The sequence below is a fragment of the Dictyostelium discoideum genome (assembly GCF_000004695.1).
Source record: "Dictyostelium discoideum AX4 chromosome 5 chromosome, whole genome shotgun sequence".
In the NCBI taxonomy this organism is placed as follows: domain Eukaryota; phylum Evosea; class Eumycetozoa; order Dictyosteliales; family Dictyosteliaceae; genus Dictyostelium; species Dictyostelium discoideum.
In genome coordinates, this window is record NC_007091.3 from 4,416,920 (window position 1) to 4,434,906 (window position 17,987).

The 17,987-nt window shown below is 19.8% G+C and overlaps 6 protein-coding genes across 6 annotated transcripts; 2 read left to right on the forward strand and 4 right to left on the reverse strand.

Moving 5' to 3' along the window:
* Positions 1 to 2,413: 2,413 nt before the first annotated feature.
* On the reverse strand, positions 2,414 to 3,070 carry DDB_G0290689 (NUDIX hydrolase family protein; the record flags this gene model as incomplete). Its single annotated transcript, XM_630505.1, has 2 exons — positions 2,414 to 2,857; positions 2,963 to 3,070. 2 exons carry the CDS (start codon positions 3,068 to 3,070, stop codon positions 2,414 to 2,416), a joined length of 552 nt encoding a protein of 183 aa, XP_635597.1.
* Positions 3,071 to 4,577: 1,507 nt separating this feature from the next.
* On the reverse strand, positions 4,578 to 6,228 carry DDB_G0290691 (hypothetical protein; the record flags this gene model as incomplete). Its single annotated transcript, XM_630506.1, has 2 exons — positions 4,578 to 5,119; positions 5,190 to 6,228. 2 exons carry the CDS (start codon positions 6,226 to 6,228, stop codon positions 4,578 to 4,580), a joined length of 1,581 nt encoding a protein of 526 aa, XP_635598.1.
* Positions 6,229 to 7,712: 1,484 nt separating this feature from the next.
* eIF2b3 (eukaryotic translation initiation factor 2B, subunit 3 gamma) lies at positions 7,713 to 9,613 on the forward strand (the record flags this gene model as incomplete). Its single annotated transcript, XM_630507.1, has 5 exons — positions 7,713 to 7,878; positions 8,025 to 8,188; positions 8,442 to 8,728; positions 8,813 to 9,191; positions 9,287 to 9,613. The coding sequence occupies 5 exons, from the start codon at positions 7,713 to 7,715 to the stop codon at positions 9,611 to 9,613; spliced, it is 1,323 nt and encodes a 440-aa protein (XP_635599.1).
* Positions 9,614 to 9,987: 374 nt separating this feature from the next.
* Positions 9,988 to 12,581, reverse strand: mhkC (myosin heavy chain kinase; the record flags this gene model as incomplete). The annotated part of the gene is made up of 3 exons (XM_630508.1): positions 9,988 to 12,226; positions 12,327 to 12,399; positions 12,551 to 12,581. 3 exons carry the CDS (start codon positions 12,579 to 12,581, stop codon positions 9,988 to 9,990), a joined length of 2,343 nt encoding a protein of 780 aa, XP_635600.1.
* A 1,848-nt stretch (positions 12,582 to 14,429) lies between these two features.
* Positions 14,430 to 15,335, forward strand: DDB_G0290697 (hypothetical protein; the record flags this gene model as incomplete). The annotated part of the gene is made up of 3 exons (XM_630509.1): positions 14,430 to 14,480; positions 14,763 to 14,819; positions 15,138 to 15,335. 3 exons carry the CDS (start codon positions 14,430 to 14,432, stop codon positions 15,333 to 15,335), a joined length of 306 nt encoding a protein of 101 aa, XP_635601.1.
* Positions 15,336 to 15,414: 79 nt separating this feature from the next.
* DDB_G0290695 (hypothetical protein) lies at positions 15,415 to 16,630 on the reverse strand (the record flags this gene model as incomplete). Its single annotated transcript, XM_630510.1, has 2 exons — positions 15,415 to 16,178; positions 16,300 to 16,630. 2 exons carry the CDS (start codon positions 16,628 to 16,630, stop codon positions 15,415 to 15,417), a joined length of 1,095 nt encoding a protein of 364 aa, XP_635602.1.
* Positions 16,631 to 17,987: the final 1,357 nt, after the last annotated feature.

Sequence of the window (17,987 nt, forward strand, 5' to 3'; positions counted from 1 at the left end):
CTCACCACACTTTTTTTTATTTGGGAAAACCCGGGCTTCCCCTTTTTGCCAAAAAATGGGGGGGGGGGGGGGATTTTCTTTTTATCCCTCCTTTAAAAAAAAAATTTTTTTTTTAAAAAATTTTTTTTTTTTGGCCCCCGGCCCAAAAAACGGGGGGTCAATTTTTTTTCCCTTTTTTTGTTAAAAAAAACTTTTTAAAAAAAAAAATTTAAAAAAAAACCTCCCCTTTTTTTAAAAAAACCTTTTTTTTTTTTTTTTTTTTTTTCCCCCCTTTTTTTTTTTTTTTTTAACATTTTGTTTTTTTTTTTTTTCCCTAAATTTTTTTTTTTTTTTTTTTTTTTTTTTTTTTTTTTTTTTTTTTTTTAATGAACTAATTAATTTTATTTTATCTAAAAATTATTTTATTTTTTTTCTTTTTTTTTTTTTATTTTTTTTTTTTTTTTTTTTTTTAATGAATTAATTAATTTTAAAAATATGATGATGACGAAAATTAGGTTAATCCAAATTGGTGGTTGTACTTGTAGTGTGTTTGTTGGTGGGTTTAAAATAATGATAAATAAATAAAAAAAAATATTTTATCTTTTTTTTTTTTTTTTTTTTTTCTTTCAACATACAAAAAATTGGATTATTAAATAATTAATTAATTTATTAATTAATTATCAGATATTTAAATTGTAAAATAAATTTAAATCGAATATTGTATTTTAAAATCAATTATTTAAAATTTTTTTATTTTTATTTTTTAATTTTTATTTTATTTTTTATTTTTTATTTTTGTATTGTATAAAAAAATGAAATTTGGAGAATAAAAAAAAAAAAAAGGAAAAAAAAAAAGGAAAAAAAAAAAATAAAAATAAGAAAATTAAATATAAAAATAAAAAAATTACATTTCGGCTATTGGTTTTTTTTATTTTTTTTTTATTTTTATTTTATTTTTAAAAAAAGCTGATCAGAATCTGAATCAACAACGAAATATTGTTAAAAAAAAAAAAAAAAAATCTACATAAAAAAAAAAAAATTAAAAAAAAAAAAAAAAAAAAAATTAAAAAAAATCAATTAATTGTGATACCACTAATCACATTTCACCTCAGTTGAGGTTGTGTAAATAGTTTTAGCGCAAAAAAAAAAAAAAAAAAAAAAAAAAAAAAAAAAAAAAAAAAAGTAATAAAAATATATAAAAACAATAAAAACAATAAAAAAAATTAAAAAATAGTTTCAAAGATCTTTTCATACATCTTTTTTTTAAAAGTATTTTTATTTTTATTTTTATTTTTATTTTTATTTTTATTTTTATTTTTTTTTTTAAAATATGCAAATTAAAATAAAGTGATGTGATTTTGGAAGTGAGTTTTTTTTTTTTTTTTTTAAAACAATGTAGGTTGAAGCATCTTGTTAAAACTTTTGGCAAAATTAAATTTTAATTCCGAAAAAAAAAAAAAAAAAAAAAAAATCCAAAAAAAAAAAAAAAAAAAAAAAAAAAAAAAAAAAAAGAATGATGGGTGCCAATCACTTGTCTGTTTATCTTTATTATAATTTACTTTTTTGTATAACATCTGTATTTATTATTTTCTAAAAAAATATAAAAATTGAAAATATGAAAAAAAAAAAAAAAAAAAAAATTAATTTAAAAAAAAAAAAAAAAGATATAATAAAAAAAATAAATAAAAAATTCTATAGGGACCTTTTTTTTTTTTTTTTTTTTTGGTTTTAAATTTAATTGATTAATTATATTGAAAAAAAAAAAAAAAAAAAAAAATAATTTATGAAAAAGTTGTTGTTGTTGTTGTGATAAGAATAAAAATAAAGTAAAAAAAAAAAAAAATTTGGAAAAAAAAAAAAAAATAAAAAAAATAAAAAAATAAAAATAAAAAAAATTAAAAAACAATCGATTTTTAAAATCGTATGAGTGTTGTATGGATACAAATACAAATTGTGTAGGACATTGCATACTCAATGTGCCACTTTTCCTCAAAATTCTTTTTTTTTTTTTTTCAAAAAATATCTAAAAATCATTCCAAAATCATCACATAATTTTTATTTTTCATTTTTTTTGTAAATAAAATATTTTTCATTGCAGATGTGACCCCAAAACAATAAAGTGGACCAAAGTTTCCATTTTTTTTTTTTTTTTTTTGTCGTCATGTAAAAGTTCGTTTTTTATTATTTTTTTTTTTTTTTTTCATATTTTCACACCAATAACAATTTTTATTTTTAATTTTTTTTTTAATTAATTTATCCAATCAATTTTTTTTTTCATTTTTTTTTTTTTTCATTTTTTTTTTTTTTTTCATTTTTTTTTTTTTTTTTTTTTAAAAATTAATTAATTTAATTATGTTTTTAATTAATTTATTTTTAATTAATTTATTTTTAATTAATCTATTTTTAATTTTTTTTTTTTTATTTTTTATTTATTTTATTGTGATAATTGTTTTGGTGGAGATGAATCAATTACAGATTCCAAATAATGATTTATAATTGGTTGTGATTCTAAAAATAGAGAATGAAGCATATCTTTTTTAAATGGTACAATCATTTCATTATTATTTATAAATTCTTCAAAACCAAACCATTTACATTCTTCAAATTCCGGTTCCTCTTCAACATTTAAATTGACAGTTTTAATTAAATCATTTGGTAAGTAAAATAGATACCAATGTATCATTTGTCCAATATGACCACCACTTCTAGATTTTGGTGAATCTTCATAAATGTAAGATAATGGATTTTGAAGCTTTGAAACGTATTTTAATGTATCAATTGATGGCTCTAATCCAACTTCCTCTTTAATCTCTCTTTGTACTGCTACATAATAATCTTCATTCTTTTCAACTTCTACTCCACCTTGTGGAAATTGCCACTAAAATAAAATAAAAATAAAATAAAAAAAAAAAAAAAACAAATTAGAAATAATAATAATAATAAAAATGAATAAATAAATATTTATAAATGAAGATATAATTACTTTTCCAACAGCAGTTTTCTTTTTAGATGATCTTTTACAAATTAAAACTTGATTGTTTTGGTTAAAGATTAATGCTCCAACACAACTTCTATATTTTGCTTCATTCATTTTCTTTTTTTTTTTTTTTTAGTTTATATAATACAACAAATATAAAAAGTTTTTGTATATTACTGGTTAAATTAAAATAAATATAAAGAAAAATAAAATAAAATTAAGTGCAAACTAAAATTATTTTATTTTTTTTTTTTTTATGCTCACACACCCCCATTCAGAATTAGAAAAATTTCAAAAAAAAAATAAAAAAATAAAAAAATTAAAAAATAAAAAAATAAAAAAAAATAAATTCACTATTCAAATAAATAAATAAATTCCTAATATGTATATATATTATAATATGAAACTATTTTTTTTTTAAAATAATTTTATCATTAAATTTATTGTTTAAGTGAATTAATAAAACGAAATCTAATCAAATTAAAAAAAAAAAAAAATCTAATGGCTTTCGTTTTTGAAAAGATTATTGTCATTATTGTTATTATTTTCATACTTTTAAATTTGAAAAATGGCAAATAAAAAAAAAAAAAAAAAATATAAATATGTTTTTTAATCTTTTTAAATCCAACATTCCTCATTTCTTGCCTCTTTTAAAAATTTAGAATTAATTTAGTGAAAGATTACCAAAATTATAAACTAAAAACATTATTTATTTATTTATTTATTTATTTATTTATTTATTTATTTTTTTTTTTTTTGATTATTATCTTTTAAAGTAAAATATTAATTTATTATTATTTAATAAAAAAAAAAAATGATCTGAATCTAAATCAACAATGAAACAATTTTTAAGAAAAAAAAATTAAAAAAAAAATAAAAAAATAAAAACCAATTTATTTATTTAATGATTGTGATACAACTAATCACATTCCACCTTAAATTGAGGTTTTGTAAATTTAGTTTATATTTTTCCAAAAAAAAAAAAAAAAAAAAAAAAAAATAAATCCCTCAAAAAAAAAAAAATATCTGGATTTTAGTTTTTTTATTTTATAATAACACTTTTTTATTTCCAAGTTTTTCTTTATTTTTCAAAAAACCTTTAATTTTTTAAAAGACTCGTCAAATCAAATAGATGCTTATTTTTTTTTTTATTTTTTTTTTTTTTTTTGCTATTTGTTTAACTTTAATGATCATAATTTGAAAAAAAAAATAATAAAAAAAAAATAATAAAAAAAAAGAAAAATATTTTGTTTGTTGCTTTAAAGCATTTCAAAAGTGAATAAAAAAATCAAATCAAATCAAATTAAAAAAAAAAAAAAAAAAAATTATACCCGTGCTACACGGGGTGCCTATTTAAAAAATAAGAAAAATGAAAAAAAAAAAAAAAAAAAATCTGGTGGCTTTGTATTTTTTAAAAGATTATTATCATTATCATTATTGTTTTTCACACTAAATTTTCTGAAACACTTAAAAAAAATAGTAAAAATAAAAAATAAAAAAAAAAATTAAAAATAACACAAATCATTGAACAGAGTGGTAAATAATATTTAATGTTCGAAAAATGTAATTTATGTTGAGTGGTTAATTGTTTTTTTTATTTTAATTTTAATTTTTTATTTATTTATTTATTTCTAATTTTTCTTTTAATTGAAACTCTTTCTAAATTATAATTTGAACATTCAAAAGCTTGAAAAGGTGGAACGAAATGAATATAAGTTCCAATTGTTATACAAGCAATAATCGGACCAACCATATATGGCCAAATTTTATTAAATATTCCAGTTACAATTGCCGGACATAAACATCTAGCCATATTAAATCCAAATATATAATTTGGTGAAATACCAGATGATGCAATAATTGAGAAACCTAATGTAATTGATATGAAAAATGCACCAACTGCTCCACCAATTATTGGAGTTTGTCTTCTATCCAGGGCAGTTCCAAAAGCAATATACAAATTTAACATTGAAAACATGAATTCCATACCAAGTGCTCCACCACTACTTATATCACCACCATATGTACACATACCTAAATTTGTCCTTTTCATAACTTCGAATGGAATTATACCTCTAATAATCGCTGATCCAATTATACCACCTGTAATTTGAAAAATAATATAAAATAAACATCTTATAACTTTTTTTTTATTACACCCCACTCTATTAATATAAAATTATAATTATAATAAATTATAATAAAATTAAATTAAATTAAATTAAATACATACAGGATGTATAACCTGAAAAGAAAGTTGCAATTGTAATTGACGGATTTAAATGACCACCACTAACAGGGGCACAAGTTAAAATTAATAAGTATAATAATGGTACATGTAAAACAGCAGAAGTTGCAGGCACTCTATAATTTGGTACAGAATTTACCAATGTTTCACCATTAAAATCATTAAGATTTGATATATATGAATAATCAAAATAATTTACAGACGAAATGAAAATACCAATTGACATAAATAAAAATAAAGCACTACCAATCATTTCTGTAACTGATGCTTTGTATAATTTACTATCGAATAATTCATTGTATCCTGATATTCTTATAATTTCATTTATTAATTTATCTTTAAATTTTAATTTATTTATTTCACTTTTTTCATCAATTGATGATTGTTTTGATTTTAAATCTTTTTCACTATTCTCATAATCATCGTCATCATAATTATAATATTCATCATCTTTAAATGACTTTGGAGATATTAAAGTACTACTTGTATTATTATTATTATTATTGACACTATTACCACTACTACCACTTCTATCACTTCTACTATTATTACTAATATTTGATTCAATATCATAGTTTATGGGTATTTCTAAATCTATTTCATCATTTTCAATACCATCATTATGATGTTGATTTTGTTGATGTTGATGATGTTCAAGATGTTGATGATGTTGATGGTGTGGGTGGTGTGGATGATGTTGATGGTGTTGATGGTGTTGACTTTGATAAATATGGTGTATTGTATGTCTTTTTCCATAGTCATTATATTCATCATTATTATTAGAACCATACCTTATTAAGCTAGCATACTTATAAAATGGAGCTGCTAATTCATATCTAATTTTTTTTCTTCTCCTTATACTTATATTACTACTATTACTATTTCTACTACTACTATTACATGTACTTGGACTTTTTATATTATTATTATTATTATTATTATTATTATTATTATTATTATTATTATTATTATTATTATTATTAATGTTACTACTAATACTATTACTATTACTATAACTACTCATTTTGACTATTTTTATAAAAAAACACAGACTGTGGTTATTTATATAAAAAAAAAAAAGAAAGAAAAGTAATTAAAAATAATTGTAAAAAGAGAACATGTGGGAATGAAAATTTTTTAATTCATTCTATTTGTGGGGATTTTATTTTTATTTTTCATTTTTTATTTTCATTTTTTATTTTTTATTTATTTTCTCATTCCATTTTAAATCTAGGGTTTTTAATTTTTTTTTTTTTTTTTTTTTAAAACCCAAAATTAAAATCTTTCTAACAAAGAAAATTATAAAAAAAACAAGGTTTGTATTTAAAAATAAAAAAAAATTCTATAATTATTTTTTTAAAGTATTTAATTAATAAATTTATAAGATGTTGAGGAAGTATGGGCCAAAAGATATGTTAAAAAAAAAACCTAAAAAAATCAAGAATTGTATAGTCAATAATAGAAACTAAAAAAAAAAAAAAAAATATGGAATTAAAACAAGTTTTTTTAAAATAGAAAGATAATTATTTAATTTCATATATTAATTATTAAAATTTCAAATTTATTAGAGGGGTAAATATTAAAATAATTTATTAATTCTTTAACTTTAATTTTAATTTTTTTTTTTTTTTTTTTTATAAAAATGTAAATAATTAATATGTTAACTATTGATATTCCAAATTTCAATGAAAGTCACTCTTGGTGCAATTAAACATGTGGCGTTTCAAAATCTTTTATTATATTATCAAATAATTTAATGGAATCAAAAAAAAATTTAAATATAAAATTTTGGTGTTGGCTTTGAATTAATTTATTTTTTCTCATAAAAGTTTAGGACTTGTCTAATTTTCTTAGGATATAGCTTTTCGTTATTTGTCCATCTTCTGGCTACCTCTACTATGAGCATCGCCTGTTGATGAAAAATTAGTAAAAATCAATATTACAGGCAAGTTTGATAAGTCATTAGCTTTTTTGAAGAAAAATAAACCAGTTGAAAGCCCACCTCAAAATTTTAGCAAATTTTAAGCCAGATGAAATAGTTTTAGCAGATAGAGTTTATTATGGCATTAGTGGCAATTTTTTCATACCTAATAAAAAGCCAAATCTAGGAGAATTCAGAGAAGAAGATAAAGTTAAGAAAAAAAAAAAAAAAAAAAAAAAAAAAAAAACACCCCCAAACTGGTCCAGTATCTTCCAATTATTTAAATAAATTTCAATAAAATAATAAAAGGAAAAAAAAAAAAAAAAAAAAAAAGAATTTAAATAACAATTATCTAAACAATCAAGAAAATCCATTTTTTTTTTTTTTTTTATTTTTATTTTTTTATTTTTATTTTTTTATTTTTATTTTTTTTTTATTTTTTTTTTTTCAAATTTTTTTTTTTTATTGAAATAACTTGAAAGTAGGAAACGACTCATTTCATTATCAAACTTTGTCGATTTTTTTTTTTTTATTTTTACCACTTATCCAATTATATTCGAAATATAAAATAAAATAAAATAAAAAAAATGACACAAACTCAATTTCAAGTAGTAATTTTAGCAACTGATAAAGCATCAGGAAATTCTAAATTAGAACCAATTGATGCTACAATCCCACATTCATTATTACCAATTGCAAATAGACCTTTAATTTCATATCAATTAGAATTCTTAGAGAAAGCTGGTTTTGAAAGTAATAATCACATCATTAATAATAACAATAATAACAATAATAATTGTTTTGTTATTGATATCAATACCAATCATCTGATAATAATCATCATAATTATTATTTCTTACTAATTTTTTTTTTAAAAAAATATTTATATTTATATATAGCTAAAAGTGAACCAGTCATTATTGTAGTTAATGAAACATCTCAAGAAAAGATTAAACAATATGTATCAGAAATTTATAAAGGGAAAATTGAAGTTGAATTCTTTGTTTTAAAGGATCAATTAGCAACTTGTGAAATTTTATATAGAATTAGAGATAAAATTAGAGTAATTATTTATATATAATTTTCATCCACAACAACAACAACAATAATAATAATAATAATAATAAAAATAATAATTAAAAAAAAAAAATTGAGAAAAAGTTTGGAAAAATAATAAAATAATAGTAATAATATTTCAAATACTAATTAATATATATATGTATATTTATCAATCAATAAATCCAATAAATCAATATTATTATTATTAATAAATCAACAATAAAATTTAATTTTCAATTATATATGTAAATATAAAGTTGGAATATTTTATGGTATTAAATGCAAATTTAGTTTTAGAGGATACATTCATTAGACAAATGGCAGATTTACATAGAAAAGAAGAAAGTTCACTTACAGTTTTATTAAAACCACCAACTCCAAAAGTTGAACAAAAAGGTAAAGGTGCAACTGAAACATCAACTAAACAAGATAAACTCTTTACTGATTATATCGCTTTAGAAGAGAAATCTCAAAAAATAGTAATGATGGAACCTGCAACTGAAGTTGAAGAAGATTTAAACTTTAATAAATCATTATTAAAATAGTAATATTTATAATTTAATTATATCTATATTATATATATAATGAATATATAACAAATAACTAACCAATTAAATTAATTTATTAGTTTCCCAAATGTAACGATTTATACAAATTTACAAGATACTCAACTTTATATCTTTTCAAGATGGGTATTAGATTTAATTATTGAAGATCAAAAAGAAAAGTATCCATTATTCTTTGATATTAAAAAACATTTAATTCCATATTTATTATCATGTCAAATTCCAAATATTAAACGTAAGAGAGCATTACCAGCAAGTGCATTCAATCAAAATCAAACACTCTCTCAAACTATGTCATCAACTACCTCACCTTTTGATCAATTCTCTGAATTAAATGCTCAAAAGAATAAAACAATTAAATGTTTTGCTCATTTATTAAAAAAAGAAGGTTATTGTATGAATGTAAATACAATTAAAAATTATCAACAAATTAATAGAGATGTAAGTTTTAAACAATTTTATATTTAATATATTTATATTTATTATTTTAATTAATAAATATCATATTTATTTATTTATTTATTTATTTAAAAAAGATTGCAAAAGGTGATTTACAATATCTACCAAATGAACCAAAATCAGAAAAGAACTTTTTTATCGATCCAACAGCAAATGTTACAATTACTCAAGTTGGTCCACAATGTGTAATTGGTACAAGTACAACATTGGGTGCTAAATGTAGTGTTAAATTCTCAATCATTGGTAAACATTGTAAAATTGGTGATGGTGTTCGTATTGAAAATTCAATCATTATGGATCATGTAATCATTGAAGATAGATGTGTTATTAATAGTTCAATCATTTGTAATGATGTTTATATTAAATCTGGTTCTTCAACTGTTGGTCAATATTTAACAAAATAAAATAATAATAATAATAGAGTAAATTAATTAAATATATAAAAATAAAAAATAAATAAATAAATTGTTTTTATAAATATAATTGTTTTTTTTTTTTTTTTTATTTATTTAAATAAATAATTTAAATCTTTTTTGGTATTTCATTTTTTTAAAAGAAATGGATATTGTATATATATATTTTTTTTTTTTTTGTTTTTTTTTTTTTTATTTATCTGTTTTTTTTTATCTTTTTTTTTTATCACTTTTTTTTTTATTTTATTTTTTATATTTTTTTTTTTTATCTCTTTTTTTTTATCTTTTTTTTTATTTGTTTTTTTTTTTTTTTTAAAAAATGTAAATTTTTGTATTCTATTCTAATTTTTTTTTTTTTTTTTTGTTTACATTTTATCCCAAGACCAAACTTTAAGATTACTAGCTAATGAACCAGTAAATAATTGATTTTGATTTCTCCAAAGACAAAGAATTGAAGATCTTGTATTGAGAGAAGCTAAATTTTCGTATTTATCATGACTGAAAACTTGTAACCAATCACCGCTACCTGCAAAGATACCTTGATTAGTGACGTGAAGAGTTTCAACACGATCCTTACATTTGATGGTATTGACGCAACGTGTAGTTTTAAGATCCCAAATTCTAATAGTTTCATCATGAGAACCACTGTAGAGCATATTGTTATGAGCGTAAAGTGTTTTGACCCAACCTTCATGACCTTGGAAATTGGTGAGAATAGTACCAGTAGCTAAATTCCAAACGTAAATTTGTTGATCATTTGAGCCAGAGAATAAGAGATTACCCATTGCGCAAACCGATTTAATGGCACGAGTATGACCTGATAAAGTTTTAACGCATTCATATGATCTCATATCCCAAACTTTAACGGTTTTATCGTTGCAACCAGTGTACAATAGATTGTCTTGAATGAAAATGGTATTGACTTCGTTGGATTCTTTGATCTCTTTGATGGTTTGTTGAGTGTTGATATCCCATTCCTTAACCAAAGAGTCTGCACCTGCTGTCAAAATATTTTGATCGAAACCTGGACGTTTAATGACTGCTCTAATCGATTTACCATGTGCTTTAATGTTGGTAACATGTTTCAATTCAACAGCATCCCAAACACCGATTTGGCCATCATTTGAACCACTATATAATCTTAAACTATCACCAGTGATACATTCTGATTGTAAACCTCTAACTGTATCGATATTCTTTATTGATGTTAAATCCCATTTTTCAAATTCTGAACGATCTGGTGTTTGTTCCATTGATGATGTTGATGTCGATTCTGGTGTTGGAACATTCGATGATGATGTTGACGATGCTGATGCTGCTGCTGATGATGGTTGAATTGGTTGTTGTGGTGGTGGTGAATTTCTAGAAACTTGAATTGAAATTGGTGCTGCATTTGTAGTTGATGATGATGAAGATGATGAAGATGATGATGATGATGAAGATACGCTACTACTATTACTGTTAACACTACTACTATTGCTACTATTATTTATATTATCATTATTATTATTATTATTATTACTATTATCATTGTTACTGCTGATGCTACTATTATTATTATTTATATTATCTTGTTCTAATTTTACATTACTATTTTCTTTTGGTGGTGATACAGGTGATTTATTTACTACATTTGATTGTGAAGGTGTTTTTACAATTTGAGGTACAGGTTTTGAAGTTGGTGAAGAAGGTGATTGCTGTTTATGTAAATTATTACCAGATGGTTGTTTAACCAATGGTGGAGAAGGTTTACTTTTTTGTTGTTGTTGAGCTCTAATTCTTTCCAATTGTTCTTGAAGCATTTTCTCTTCATCATCTAATGAGATTGGTTGTTGAGCACCACCACCATTTCTAAAGTAATTCATATCGTAGTTATTCTTTGGACCACTACCATTACCATTCAACCCGATTGCATCATGGAAATCCATTAATTGTACGACGGGTAATGTACCTCTTAGGAGGGCTTTCTTTGATTGATTGATTGGTTTCAACTTTAAAAAGTCACAAACTGGATTACACTTGTGTGTTTGAAGGAATTTGTGGAAACCCGTCTCGCCCAAATTACCCTCGCCAAAGCCCTCGCCTGATTTCGTATGAATTTGAGGATCAGTGTAGAAATCGTTGACACCTTGGATATCAACGATCAACAATTCATGATTGGAGAGTTCGTATGAGAAATGAGAGAATGATTGTGGTGTATTTCTAGCATCACTACTAACGTAACCACTGTTGTTGTTATGTTTCTTGTAATCTCCCTCAATGAATGGTTCACCACCACAAACTGGATAAGGTGGTGGATGATCAATCAATTCGTAAACGTATGATGGTAAGAATGTAATTGGTTTTGGTGGTTTCGCTTCATTGAATTTCTCTGCCCATTTAGCACAAAATGTTTGCATCAATACATCTGTAAAGTATGAATCTCTTGTCGTCTTTTTATTGGTTGAAAATTTACCAACTAATCCTTGATCTGGTTGACTCCAATCCTTTAATTTATGTGCTGTTCTACAACTACCCTTTGCAAATGGAGTCTTCTCAATTGAAACACATACAATACTATGTGTCCATTTTGGTTTTAAATCATCACCAATTGTTAATTCCCATCTTTTTTTTTTAATAATAAAAAATAATTATTAGTAAATTTAATAATAAAAATTGAAAAAAAATTGAAAAAAAAAAAAATTAAAAAAAATTAAAACCATACTTTATTGCTCTTTCACATTTTGTACCTGCAATAACATCGGCAACTGGGAATTTTTGATTTAATAATGCCAAAGCTGTCATTTGAAAAATAAATAAATAATAATAATAAAATTTTAGTTTTATTAGTAATTTGTTCAACTTTTTTTAAAAAAAAAAAAAAATAGGTTTCTATGTAGTATAAAAAATATAAAATAAAATAATATTTATTTAAAATTGATAATTTACCTGCTGCTGCTCCTGTTTTTTTTTCTTCCATCTTTTTTTTTTTTTTTTTATATTTTATATTTTATTTGATTATCTATATGTATTTTATTTTATTTTATTTTTTTTGTTTTTTTATTTTTTTATATATATTTATATATATAATATATTATATGTTATTATTTTATATCTATAATAGTAAGAGTAAGAATGTTAGTGGTTTGGATCTCTATAGTATTTAATTTTATTCATATAATATATCTAAAGCATAAGTGTTGTTTGTGAGTGTGTGTGTGTGGGTATTTATAATTATATTATTTTTATTTTAATTATTTTAAAAATTTTGCGCACAATGGGGGTGGTAATTGTATTGTTTTACTTTTTATTTTTATTTTTTTATTTTTTTAATTATTTGTAGATCTTTAATCGATTAAAAGATAAACAAAGAGGGTGTTTGGTGGAAAAAAAAAAAAAAAAAAAGTTTTATTCTATTTTTTTTTTTTTTTTTTTTTTTCTATTCTCTTTTTTTTTTTTAATAATACAATAATTTATGTTTTTTTTCTTTATAATTTTTTTTTTAAAAAAAAATTGTTTAAATAATAATACAATAATTAATGATAATAAAACAAAGTATAGTTTTTAATGAACTAAATTTTATTATTATTATTTTTTGAGGAGTGTGGGGTGTTTGATTATTTTTGTTAAAAAAAAAAAAAAAAAAAAAAATTTTAAAAAATTGATTTTTTTTAACACAAAAAAAAAAAAAAAAAAAAAAAGAAAAATAAAAATAAAAATAAAAAAAAAATAAAAATATCAAAAAACTTTTTTTTTAAAAACACATTGAGGGTTTTATGTGATGGAGAGAAACAACAATGTGTGTGTTGTCAATTTATTTATTATAAATTATTTTTGATGGGTAATGATTACAATAATGAGTGGTATCCTAAAAATATCATCATTTTATTTTTATTTTGTTTTTGTTTTTATTTTATTAAAAAAAAAAAATAATTAAAATAATAATTAAAAATAAAATAATAATTAAAATAATAAAAATAAAAAAAAATTTTTATTTCACTTATTTTATGTTATTTATGTTATTTTATGATATATTATATTTCTATAGGTTATTTTATTTATTTCCAAAAAAAAATTTTAAATGTGGGGATAAAATAAAAAATTGAATAAAAAAAAAAATTAAGTGAATAAAATTTGTGAAATTCTTTGATAATATATATTTTATAATAATAATAATTAATAATTATTATTATTATTTTTAATTTTTTTTATAAACCATAAAAGAATGATTTTTTATTTTACTCTTATTTTATTATTTTTGTCCAATTATTTATTTATTTATTTATTTATTTTTTATTTATTTATTTGAAAACCTACAAAAGAAAAAAAAAAAAAAAAAAAAGAAAATGCGATTATCTCTTTTATAAATAACCTAATAATAATGAGATATACATATGATATGATTTTTTTTTTTTTTTTTCTTTATTTTTTTTTTTTTTTTTTTTTTCTTTTTTTTTTTATTTTTATTTTTTTTTTTTTTATTTTCATTTTATTTGAAAACGGAGGCCAAATATAACTTTTTTTTTTTTTTTTTTTTGAATTTTTTAATTTTTAATTTTTTAAAAAACTTTTTATCGTTGTTTCCATTACCAAAAAAAAAAAAAAAAAAATAATAATAATTCAAAGATTGATTAAATAAATAAACATTTTGTTCAGTTTAAATTATTTGTGAAAGTAAAAAAAAAAAAAAAAAATAAAAAAAAAAAAAAAAAAAGATCTTTTCATTTTCAAAAAATTAAATGTGGGTGTTTTAATTTATCACAAATATTATTTTTTTATTTTTATTTTTTTATTTTTTTTATTTTTTTTTTTACTTTCACATTATGTTATGTTAAAACATAACCTTATTGGATACATATATACATGTAATATCATTTTTGTAGGATGTCAAAAAGGACAAATATTTACAGATATGACTGTACATGAGTTTTTTTTTTTTTTTTTTTTTTTTTTTTTTTTTTTTTTAATTTTTTTTTTTTTTTTTTTTTGGGTCAGAAATTTTTTTTTTTTTTTTTTTTTTTTTTTTTTTTTTTTTTTTTCACATATCGTCTTATTTAAAATTACACGCAATACCTTTTTTTTTTTTTATTTTTATTTTATTTTTTTTTATATAAAAATTTATTTAGAATTTTAAATACAAATGGCAAGAACAGTTACAAAGGAAGAAGTTGCTAAACATAATACTCGTGATGATTGTTGGTTAATCATCCACGGAAAAGTAAGAATCTATTTTTAGCAAAAAAAAAAAAAAAATAAAAATAAAAAAAAAAACGAATTGGGGTTTTCAAAATTTTTTAAACAACAAAAAAAAAAAAAAAAAAAAAAAAAAAAAAAAAAAAAAAAAAAAAAAAAAAAAAAAAAAAATATTAACTATTTAAAATTTTATTAATATTATAATAATAATAATTATTTATTTATTTATTTGTTTATTTATTTATTTATTTATTTATTTATTTATTTATTTATTTATTTATTTATTTTTAATTTTGTTTAAAAAAAAAAAAAAAAAAATTTTAAATGTAAATGGAATTAATAGGTTTATGATTGTAGTAAATTCCATTCACTTCACCCAGGTGAAGGTATTAATGATCAATATATCGCAGATCATGCAGGTAAAGATTGTACAGATTTATTTGAAAAATTCCATAATAATGACGAACCATTTGAAATGTTAGAAAATGCACAAGATGGCAAACAAGAAGGTATAATTTATATTGGCGAATTAGAAGAATAAACAATAAAAAAAAAATTATAAAATTGAAATTATATATATAAAAAAAAAAAAAAAAAAAAAAAAAAGTTTATTTATTTATTTATTTATTAAATTTTTCAAAAAGAATTTTATCAACTTGTTTATAAAGTGGATTTTTCTCTAAAAGATCTTCATATTCAGTACCTTTAATATATGTTGAATGTTGATCTAATAATACCAATTCTCTACAACCAAAAGTACGACCTTGAGCAATGAAACCTTCAAAAGGAAGAAACCAAATTTTTGGATCCGATTCCATTACAGAGACAACGATGGTTTTGGTGGGTGACAAGGGGATGAATCTCCAAGCATGGAAGAATATATCAGGATGAGAGAATTGTTTTGGTAATGGTGGAAGTTCGTAATCGGATTGTCTATTATTTGCACCATTCACTGCAACGATTACACTACCATCTGGAAGAGTGTAAGTTAATGTCCAGCAATAGGCAGCACGATTAAATAGAATGAATCTACTTAACACCGAAATGATACTAACTAGTTTGGTTCCTTTATAATCATCCAATCTTGTTATATGTTGGTACCACTTCCATGTGTTAAAAAGTTGAAGTTCTTCCACTCTTAATAACAAGTTTTTAATTGGCTTATCGATTACTTTTATAAATTTTCTTGCTTTTAATTGTCTACCATTATGTTTATAGGAATAGGTCACACTTTTATCATCACCAGACAACTCTTTTTCATTAACCCATGCATCTTCACTAAAGAATGCATTCATTAAATCTTTTAATTGAATTGATTCTTTCATTAATACTAATATTTCTTTATTTTCATTTATATAATCATTAATTGTTATATAATATAAATCTAAAAAAAAAAAAAAAAAAAAATTAATTAATAATTAAATATTTATATAAATAAATTAATATAAATAAAATATATGTATTTTTTTTTTAAAAAAAATAATCACAATTCTTTTTATAATTACTTTTATTTGATTTTAATTTTTCAATAGTTGTTAAAATTTTAAGAAATTGAACTAATGCTTCATAATGATTTCCAGATAATTTCAATAAAAGACAATTATCAATTTGACTTTTAAATTTTGATGGATCTGGTATTTCTTTAATTTCTTCTAAAAACATTTCCCAACTATATCCATTATTTAATTTACTCCATCTATTTAAAACATTTGTTGGAAATTCAATTGAACCACATGAATTGTTATTATTACTATTAATTTTATTTTTTAAAAATGCATAAGCAGCTCCTGCACCAATTAAAGATGCAGTAATAGTAGATAAATTTAAATATTCCATATTGTTATTATTATTATTATTATTATTATTATTATTATTATTATTATTATTATTATTTTTATTATTATTAATTATTGAATTGATTAATTTAAAAAATAAAAAAATTTAATATTATATAAAAAAATTATTGAATAGAAAAAAAAAAAAAAAAATTTAAAATATAAAATTTAATATTCAAATAAAAAAATTTAAATAAAATATTTAAAAAAGGTAATTTCATTTTATTTTATACATTATTTAATTGTTTTTTTTTTAAATTATTATTTTTTATATTAAAATGAATCGTCAAATATAATTCTATCAATTCCATTTTTGTTTATTCATGGTAATTTAAAATTACCACATGCATTATTATTTTGAAAAATTATCTGTTATGGTTCTATCAAAGAATTGTATGAAACCCCTTTTTTATTTTTTATTATGGATTATTAATATTCTTTTTTAAAATATTAAATGTTTCACTGTATTTGGTATAAATAATAAAAGACCACTTTTAAAGATAATTATGTATTTTATTTCATTTTTTATTCTAAATTCATTCAAAAACTATAAGGATATGATATTGAAATTTTAATTTTTTTTTCTATTGTAATATATAAAACCTTCTCAAATTGTTATTTAAGATTTAGCCAATGCAACTGTCTTATTTTTAAAGATTAAAAAAAAAATAAAAAAAAAAAAATCAATTTTTAAATTATTTAATTAATTTCATAATCCCCAAAAAAAAAAAAAAAAAAAAAAAAAAAAAACAACAAAACTCGATATTTGTTTTTTTTTTTTTTTTTATTTTAAATTTAAATTATAATTGTAATTTTATAATATTATTATATTTTTAAAATAGTACTATTTAAATTGGTAAGCTGTTTTTAATATTAAATATCCATGTCAAACAAATTTGTTTTTTCATTAAATTTTTTTTATTTTTTTTTTTTTTAATTTATTTATTTTTTTATGCTTCAGTAAACAAAATACCAAACACCAAAAAAAAAAAAAAAAAAAAAAAAAAAAAAAAAAAAAAAAATAAAAAAAAAATAAAATTTAATCACCACATGCAATTAAATGACATTTTTTGTTTAATTTAATAAATAAAAATTTTTGACCCCTTCCTTTCCAAAAACATATCTAATTAAAAAAAATATTTTAAATATTTTAAATAAAAATAAAAAGGATAAAAAATAATTCCTAAAATCAAATAATTACACTATAATTTTTAATTTTTTTTTATTTCCACTTTAAAAAAAAAAAAAAAAAAAAAAAAATTTTTTTTATTAAATTGGAAATTATTTTTATAAAAATGGAAAAATAAAGGGGGAGGTTAATTTACATTTTTTTAAAAAAGGGGTTTTTTTTTTTTAAA